The sequence below is a fragment of the Corvus brachyrhynchos genome, unplaced genomic scaffold (genome assembly GCF_000691975.1).
Source record: "Corvus brachyrhynchos isolate BGI_N302 unplaced genomic scaffold, ASM69197v1 scaffold167, whole genome shotgun sequence".
Taxonomy (NCBI): Eukaryota; Metazoa; Chordata; class Aves; order Passeriformes; family Corvidae; genus Corvus; species Corvus brachyrhynchos.
In genome coordinates this window covers 3,547,847-3,557,140 of record NW_008239547.1, presented here as the reverse complement: position 1 = coordinate 3,557,140, position 9,294 = coordinate 3,547,847, and the positions used below count along the sequence as shown (strand labels likewise).

Sequence of the window (9,294 nt, the reverse complement as noted above, 5' to 3'; positions counted from 1 at the left end):
GAAGCTTAAAAATGCGAGTTTCACCATTAAATCTTTCCTGTTCATTAAGATCTGCCCAACAGCTCTCTCACCTCTAACACCCAATTCCCAGCTGCTGAGAGTTTTCCCATCAGTAAGCCTGGTGTCTTGTAATCCATGCTCTGAAGCATACCTGTGTTTTGTTTTAATCGCATTAACATACAATTAACAAGTCACATGGGTTTTCAGACTTCTTATAGCTAAAATTTCCAGAAGCACAAAAAGCACAGGTTAACTGAGAACCGCTAGCAGATGGCCTAGCATGACACGACCCCAAGACTTCCTCTCCTGAGAGGTATGCAGTGAGGAACAGCTACTTCAAATCAAAAGAATCTCATCTTCCACTCCCCACAGGAGGTAACAGCATTTCTTCCCTCTGTATTCTGACACAATAGCACACCAGGTTTGCTGCAGCAGCGTGCCTGCAGTACCACTCTGTTGCTATTCAGCACACACAGGCACCACCAGCAGCACTTAACAAACACAGTCAGGAACTCAGCTCCTCTGGGAAGCACAACACATCAGTCTCTGTGGCGCAATCGGAGAGCGCGTTCGGCTGTTAACTGAAAGGTTGGTGGTTCGAGCCCACCCAGGGACGAAAGAGATCTCTTTTAAGGGCCAAAAAGAACCTTGTGAAGCCCAGTAAGGGGAAGTGCCAAGTTCTGCCCCAGGGAAGGAACAACCACAGGCACCAGTAGATGCTGTGGCCGCCCCACTGGACAGCAGCTTCACAGAAATGGACCTGTCACAATGGCACTTTGCTGCCTTGTGTTCACTTAGTACCTGCCAGAAGCCCCAGGTCCATTTCTGGGGAAAGCTCAACTCCGGCTCTTCAGAGAATATTCTGAGTTGGAAGGGACCCAAAAGATTCATCAAAATCCAACTCCTGCCTTGCACAGGACAGCCCCAAGAGTTACATCAAGTGCCTGAAAGTATTGTCCAAACACATCTTGAACTCTGTCAAGCTTGGTGCTGTGACCACTTCCCTGGAAAGCCTGTTCCAGTGCCCAACCACCCTCTAGGTGAAGAACCTTTTTCTAAAATCCAACCTAAGCCTCCCCTGACAACTTTACACCAGTCCCTCAAGTTACCTCCATCTTGCTTCCGTAAGCATCCTTACTCCTGTTCTTCTGAAGGACACCTGCCCACAGGCTTAGCATGCATCTATCCATCTATCTATCTATCTATCTTCTCATACCTAACCTGAACTAAGATAATTACATCTAAAGCTGAATTTCAAGAGATGATACATAATCCCTGATATAAAATACTTATACAGTTATGTATTTTATTAAATTATATTAAAGTATTGTTGTAAGCAATATTAAATATGCTTACTATGCTGTGCATTATAATAGTTTCTGTTTTGTGTACACAATATATTACACATTACTTAAACTGTCTTCACAGTTTGGGGAGCTGCTACTGCTCTTCCCTGAACCCCAGTACACAGCTTTGCTCCTAATCCTAAGTAGCTACATCTGGACCTTCTCATTACTGTTAAAGAACAAGTTTCATGCTGTCAACAACATCTGGATAGCTGCATTCCTCAGAAAGTCCAGCCTGACAAGCATTAAGAACTGGGAACCAAGCACTCCTGTCAAAAGGATCCAAGCAGACTTATTACCAGATGCTAGTAAATCCAGAGCTGATGAGACACAGAAAATACTAGAAGAGTTTCCTTCCAATCGTGATTTGACACTTCTATTTTAAAACTCTTCTGAGGTTGTTTTAAGCTTCTAAAATAAAGAACTAAAGCCCAGAAATTCTAGAACTTGACTGGGAATTTTGCTATCATTGTACATAAAATGCACATAGACGTTACAGAAACTGGGAGCACAAGAAAAATATTTACTCACTGTGACCATTTTTACTCTAACAGAACAGACCAGATGTTACTCAGGCACAAGGATAAGGACAAAACTTCCATTACATTAAAATCAATCACAAAATATATGCATGCAGTAGCTTGAAAACACAATCTTCACAGTTCTTTGCCTATATGACTCTTCATAAATTTTTAATTAAGGTGCCACAGGTACTCACAAACAAAGGATGTAGAAACAAAAAAAACTCAGAAGTTTTAATGGAGAGCTCTTTTTCTCCATTAAGTGAGTGCTGGACAGTGGCCAGGAAAAACACCTTATATTTCACCCTTCGAGGCTCAGCTAGGTCTGAAATGTATGCAGTGATTTGTCTGGGAACATGAACAAGCCCTGCTCATGCTAGTGTTGCTTATTGATGCTTTCATCAATAAGGCATTACTAAGGCATCAATAAGGCACACAGAAGGACAGCAAGACACAAACCTACCACAGGGGCTTTGGACAGGATGGCACCTACAGGCTGGATGCATACCATGCTGTTCCTACCATGAACACTTGTATCAATCCTCCAGTAGCTAAACAGCAGTAACTTGTACTGATCACAACACAGGCTGCCCAAGTTTTGCAAGTGTTCAAAAAAATGCATTAGTTAGGCCTCAAAACATAGAATTACTGCACCAAACTACAGGGCAAAATTAAAGGGGTTATCACAGTTCACTATATATCAGTTTACTGGCAAACAAGGGAACTAGAAGGAGTTATACAGAGCAGTTATCGCTGTGGTACACAATGGCAGCAAGACCACCGCGCCCTCAAGTTCTGCCATGGCTGATGAGGAAATCATTGTTATTGTCTGGGGACTCACTGAACTCTCGTTTTCATTTAGTTAAGACTTACTTTGAGCCAGCTGTTGATCTCATTATTGCAGCAGGAGAACAGGAAAAGTGATGCTGTAGTTTGGACAAAAGCCCCACTAGCAATAAAAATCCCAGCATCTTCAAACCTCCATCAGAAGCCTGTCCCACCTCCCTTTTTGAAACAGCAGCAGAAGAAATGCAAGACAAAACCTTAACAACACTTAGCAGTATTCTCGAGTGTAAATTTAAGAAGATGCAAGTGCTGTACCATATTCTTCCAGGATAGTGTAAAGCCTACAAAAAACATCTGCCAGGCCTGAGTACTAAGCTGCTAATCAGTACTTTATTGACTAGAGTAAATGAACTGGAAGCAACTTCAGTTTTAACAGCCTTTCACGATCATGAAAGATTTCTTAGTTACCTCATTGTGGTTTAGTGCTTTAGTGTATAAAACCCCCTGCCACAGACATGGACACATTCTCATTTGATGAAGAGACAACAGCTCTCTCCATTATCCCTCTGCAACCTACTGAGGTATGGTGAAGGACCTCTTGCATGTAACTTCTCTGGATGCAAAACCCACTATTCCACAAATAGGCTAAATCAGTTTTGAGCAGAGCTTATGATACAGCTCGTAGCAGTTTCAGATACACTTGTATTACAACTACAACAGTGGATATGCACTTGGAGATAATCTGACCTACAAAGGGGGGAAAAATCTTGGGAAGCATGGGAACAGATTTATTTGAAAGATGGCAGCTCCAGAACCCAACCCCGCATTAAAAAAAAAGGCGAGAGAAAGAATTTAAAAATGTAGCAGAGTAACTGTTGCTAAATTTGCTTCAACAAATACTGAAAGCACAGGAACCCAGCCTTCCAGTGCACAGCTTCTTGACAGAGCAATGATGAAGTGACACACTAGGAAAAACATTCCCGAGAGACATAACTAAACAGGCTTAAAAGATGAAGACAGAAAAGCTAGCTGCAAGTCAATCAGAAAGCATCTACTTAAAAAAAAAGAAAACCAAACCTCTAACTGCTCTCAGTCTCACTACCTATGCTGTTTAAGAATACTTCTCTCCCAGAAATATTTTGCAAGGAATAAATTACTTAATTCTTTTGCAGAACAATACCCACTATTCAGAGTGCTCTGCCATTCCCTTCCTCTGACAAAAGCTGTCAGATCTGGCAAAGGCAGAATAAAAGATGAATCCAGGTCCTGTGATAAAAGGACCTTTTGTGAGAAACCAGAAGTTAAGTCTCTTCTCAGCATAAGGATGCACCCAAACTAAGGGGGAAACAAATACGGAAATAAATTCCAGGCATCTGCCAGCACTATGATACTTGCCAACTATTGCTGACAAAATAAAGTTATTCAGTTTTAACTCACCTACAACTTTCCTCTACTGTGAGCCTACAAAAACAAAAATCCTTTGACCTCAATGCTAGCAAACAAGACTTGCTCAGCCCACATACTCTGCATGCAACAGTAACACAAATCTATGATTTTTAGTATAATGTTTATGCATATTTAATATTAATTACATTTACATATTTTAATTATCCTACTACATTAACAATACTAGATACAATATTTAGTAAAAACAACTAGCATGGTTAAGTCTTCAAATTTTGGTAGTTTTCTATCAAGTATAAAACAGAATAGAAAACAAAGTTACCATGAAGAGGAAAGCGTATTTTAACAGAAGCAGCCAAGACCTGTTGCAAAACATAGATCATGTATGCTGACATTTAGACAAAACCCTGCAGTAATAAAAGGTACTGTCATTCACTATATTTACAAGAAACTGCCTAATAGTTCAGTTACCGACTGCACTACAGTGATTATTTTAAAAAACCCACAGAGCACAGCATCTTGTCCTTCAGAAATAATTTGTACGTACGAAATGACCTTGTTTAAACCATATGTGCTAGAAAATATAGAACTCTGCAATAGAAAGATGTTAAAAAAGTTGAATACTGTGGAAAAAAATTTATTAAGTCTATACAAGTCTTCTGAAACAAACCATTGGCTTTGATACAGTAAATTCAAGTGAATACTCATTGCAATAGTATTTTTTCATACAGAGATCAAGAAGCCCTATAGCTTCCCATTTAGTGTCTGTGACAGAAGTTTTATTTCTGAATAAGTAGCTGCACAAAGCAGACGTGATAAGAGATCTCACAGCCACAGTGAGCTACAGTTGAGATAAACTTATATTACAAACATTTCAGAAAATTAAGAATCCATACTGAAGTGTGGCAAATGGATTCACAATGAAAGAACAATGACATCACTCACACCCCTTGCCAATAATGAAGACTTTCTGCAGCAAGCTAGAGCAGACCATCATAAAAACCTAGAGTGCAAGAGTACCACAAATTTAGTATATAAATATCACAGGATTAAAACTCCAGTTAAGCCATCAACTGAAGTGATGATTAAAAGGAAAACATGGCATCTCCCAGCTTTGCAAAGGAAGCTTTCAAAGCATCTCTTCAAGAAAGTGCTGATAACAATTAGGGCCTGTGCCAATTTGTGTTTTAGACTCCACTGCTGTAAGACAAAGTTTTAGCAGATTTGTCTACGAACTGTATAATCCTGCTGCTTTTAACACCTTAAAAAAGCATTTACTAGAAGAGATGAAATGTAACATTTACAGTTCATACTGTTTCCAAGATCTGTGCACACTATAGTTCTATAATTTCAACAGAATTTAAAAATAAGACGAAGAGCAGACAATGCAGTAATGTGTTTGTTAGATGGCTTTGTTTGGAATAGTTACACAATTAATGTATACAGTTGTAAAATTTTTAGTGCATTTGTTCTTGCACATTATTTATGCTACTTATAAAAACCTGAAGATTGCAAATTGGGCATGCTTACCATAACATTTTCAAACTGGGAAAGCTGCAGAACATTTTTTTCTACAAGTGTTCACTGCCATGATACAAAACAAATATGTGCAAACTGCAAGGTCCCTAAAAATAGCATTTAATGACTTTATGTACAGAAAGATGTAACTATCTGTTTAAATATGCAAAGAATAAGCTTCCCAAAGTTTATAACATAGAACAATATCCACCACATGCTCCTCCTCCTCCATATCCTTCTTCCTTGTTTGATAACTTTACACCTCTGTTTTGGCTTTCACTCTCCCACAGTCCAGGAGTCTGAATGATTTTTTCAACAAGTTCTTCAAAGGCGCACTGCACACCATCACATGTTTTTGCACTTGCCTCTGGAGAGGAGACACAAAAAGTCAAGCATTACCCTAACTTCTGGTAACATGCTTATATTTCTCTTTCAGTTAAGTTTCAACCTACAACAGACTTACAACTTCTACAACATATTCTGTAAAAATATAGCAGTGCCAAAATGAGCAGGTATGCAGATTTGTCACCACACAGGTAGCACCTCAAAGTATTTCTAATAGAAGAGCTTTCAAGATGAACTTCACTAGAACATACAGAGACAGCTATAGCTTAGCTTTATTTTTCTGTGGAAAGTACTCTAGTAGGAAAAATTAGGATTCTTGTCTGAAAAACCTGGTTGCTATTCTGTATTTCAGTTCTGTACATTAGTCATAACTGCAGTACCATCAGACCATAAGAACCAAGGCTCCATACTGCAGCATTCTGGGTCCATCTCCATGATAAAACTCATCTGATAAAAAACAGTAAGGGATTTCATTCCTTTTGCAGTTAGAAGAATTCTAGGTAATTTCACTCAGGATCCTTACTTTGACCAAGACTAAGAAATCATCTAACCACAGGTTATATTATGAGAACAACAGACACCACCAGAAATTGTTCACTTCCACAAGGGCTTGCCCTGATTGTCTATGCAGACATGCAGATACTTAATATATGCAGCATGCATATATACAAATATATATGTGCACTTATAGTCTAATTCTCATTTTTGTTTTCATCTTCCATGCACTTAATAGCTTGTGCCTCAACTTTGAGCTTTTATTTCCACATCTGACACTGTAGCTGAAAAGAAATACAGCTGGACACTAAACAAAAGTAAGTCTTTAGTCAGAGATAAAGAATGTAAGTCTAAGTACAGGAGTGAATGAGTACATGTCAATGAACTGCTCTGCAACTGGCATCATCCTGTTAAATAATCCCTTCTGATCCTTAGGTGAAACACGTAAAAAACATATGCATAAAGAACCACTTCTACACCCATGTTTTAATTTATCATTATATGGCTTTGCCTACAAGACCCATTTCATTTTGCAGCAAGATGAGACCAATATATTTTCTCCAGTCACAATTATGTCATTACTCAATCCCACCCACCATTTATAAGTTAATTATATACCTACCTATTTTTACATCCCAGTTCTAATACAGATATCTCTCAGGTACCAGCTGTTTTGCTATATTGAAGGCTGGCCACTAGCACCAGTTTTCCCTCTTTCATTTTGCTTCTGTAATTAATTTAGCAAGTCAGCTGGGAAAAGAAATCAGACAAAACCCCAAACCCAAAACAGGTTTCATCAGGCTACAGAAAGACTGTACTCTGCCCTTCATCCTTATGAATTTCTACATAACCATCTACAGTTAGAACAGATATCTGAACATAGGGACAATTTGAAAAAACATGAATACCCATTACCTTTGTGCCTACTGCAGGTGAGAAGTATCAGCTGGACTGGACACGTAAAGACTATCAACCTTCCAGAAGTGGTACTTTTCCTTATGTAACAAAAACCAAGAAAAATCTCTGCAAATATCTGTAACATACCTATGAACAACATGGAATGTTTTCTTGCAAATTTGAGGCCTTCATTTCTGTCAACTTCACGGTTTTCCTATAATAAAACAAAACATTAGTATTCATTATTAACAAAATACACCAGCAAATGACTTACTGCAGTTGAATTTGGTTTACCTTATCAATCTTGTTTCCAACTAACATTTTCACTATGTCATTCCTTGTGCAGTATGTTTCCAATTCATTTAACCAGTTATCCAGCTTGACAAAAGTATCTCTTCTCGTGACATCATAAACTGAAAGATATTAGCGGTATTATTTCCACAATATTTTTCCAAGAATTACAGCTTACATTACAAAAGGAGCAAAAATCACGACTTTTTGAATCAGAAAATTGAAGGAGTCCTAAGGATTCAAATTTACCTTCTATACGAACAATTGGAAAAAAAAGTAGGACATCCACCAGCTCAAATCACTGATGCAGAAAAACTCCAAGCTTCAGCCACCTACGGTTCTCAGATTAACACACCTTGATACATCCTAGCTTACAGACTAGAGACTATCATTCTCCAAGGAATTCTACACTTGCAGGAATTCTACACTCCAAGGAATTCTACACATCCTGATGTAGGATACCTAAAATCACTACACAACAGCTATGCAAAGAGGATGGCATGACCTTCAGTACTGAAGCTATGAAAGTGTTTTTTCCTTTGTTTTCACAACCCATGTGAAGACAGGCATAAACAGCTTCTTTCAATCAAATCTGTAACTTGGCTTGCATGAATAACCTTATTTTTTGGAAGACAGGAAACAAAGAAACAGTCAGGAGATAGTGAATAAAATGGGAGAGCAAATCTCAACAGCAGAACCTTCTATCTCCCGAACAGTGCTTGTTTACAGCTTTCAACAGTAAGTGGCAGGTTCAGTGCAACTAAGTGACTTGACACAACATGCTTTGACAGCACCTTCCTATTCCAGGAAGATAATGCAACTCACGACTTGAGAAACCTACCAGGAGGTCACATGACAAATGTTATTCCACATTAAACAATTTAACGGGACACAATATCTTAGCAAGGTTCTCTAAAGTCAAGAAAATTAAATGTACTTCGCTGCCTTTACTTCAGTCAGCTCCTCACTCCTAGCAATGGAGAAGCAGAACTTCAGAGCTCAGTGCCTAGCAAACAGGCTCCCATATATGAAAAAAAAGCACAAATGAGATTTCACTGTGAAGCTACAATTATGGGTTTTGCCCGGGTCTCTCACACACGGATGGGTGCTTTCTATGCGCCCAGCTAGCCTTTTCTAAGTGATTCTGACTGCGTAACATCCCATCAGTTGGGAGACAAATAATAAAAAACCCCAGCCAGATTCCACACTGTTTATATTAATCTCATTAGGAATAAACAACAGGGAGAAGAAAAAGAAAAAGCTGTATCATACTGATACAGAGAGACCCCACTGAGGTGATGATTTTTTTTCCACTCTGCACTTAGTAAGCACAGGCAAAACCAAAAAGCAATAAAAGACGAATTCATGACAGCACAAGGACAACAGCTCCAAGCTATCCTTTCAGATAGCAGTAGCTTTTATTCTCATGCAAAAATCAAGAGGTTCTCAAGCCAGTTAAGACTGACTACATGAGAAAGAGGTTGAGACATCAAGATCCTTTAATATGAGTTGTTCAACACAGATACAAAGATTTTTAATATCAATTAGATACTATATAAAGGCTATATGAGTTTGTGTAACTCCAATGCATGAGAAAACCACAAACATTTGAACTAGCATGCAAAAATATACTTACCTAGGATAACACCTTGTGCACCTCTGTAGTAACTGGGGGTTAATGTTCTGAACCG

The 9,294-nt window shown here is 38.6% G+C and overlaps 1 protein-coding gene and 1 non-coding gene across 2 annotated transcripts in view; one reads left to right on the top strand and one right to left on the bottom strand.

The window, feature by feature from the left end:
* Positions 1–542: 542 nt before the first annotated feature.
* On the top strand, positions 543–616 carry TRNAN-GUU. The gene has a single exon. It is a non-coding gene; the product is annotated as a tRNA-Asn (tRNA).
* A 3,599-nt stretch (positions 617–4,215) lies between these two features.
* RAB18 (RAB18, member RAS oncogene family) overlaps positions 4,216–9,294 on the bottom strand; it is a 12,281-nt gene continuing 7,202 nt past the window's right edge. The window contains exons 4-7 of the mRNA XM_017741549.1: positions 9,240–9,294; positions 7,607–7,725; positions 7,460–7,526; positions 4,216–5,942 (exon numbers count right to left, since the gene is read on the bottom strand). The exon at positions 9,240–9,294 is cut by the window's right edge and continues 7 nt beyond it. Of these exons, the coding sequence (XP_017597038.1) occupies positions 5,764–5,942; positions 7,460–7,526; positions 7,607–7,725; positions 9,240–9,294 (420 nt within the window). The 3' untranslated portion in view covers positions 4,216–5,763. The remainder of the gene's footprint in view (positions 5,943–7,459; positions 7,527–7,606; positions 7,726–9,239) is intronic.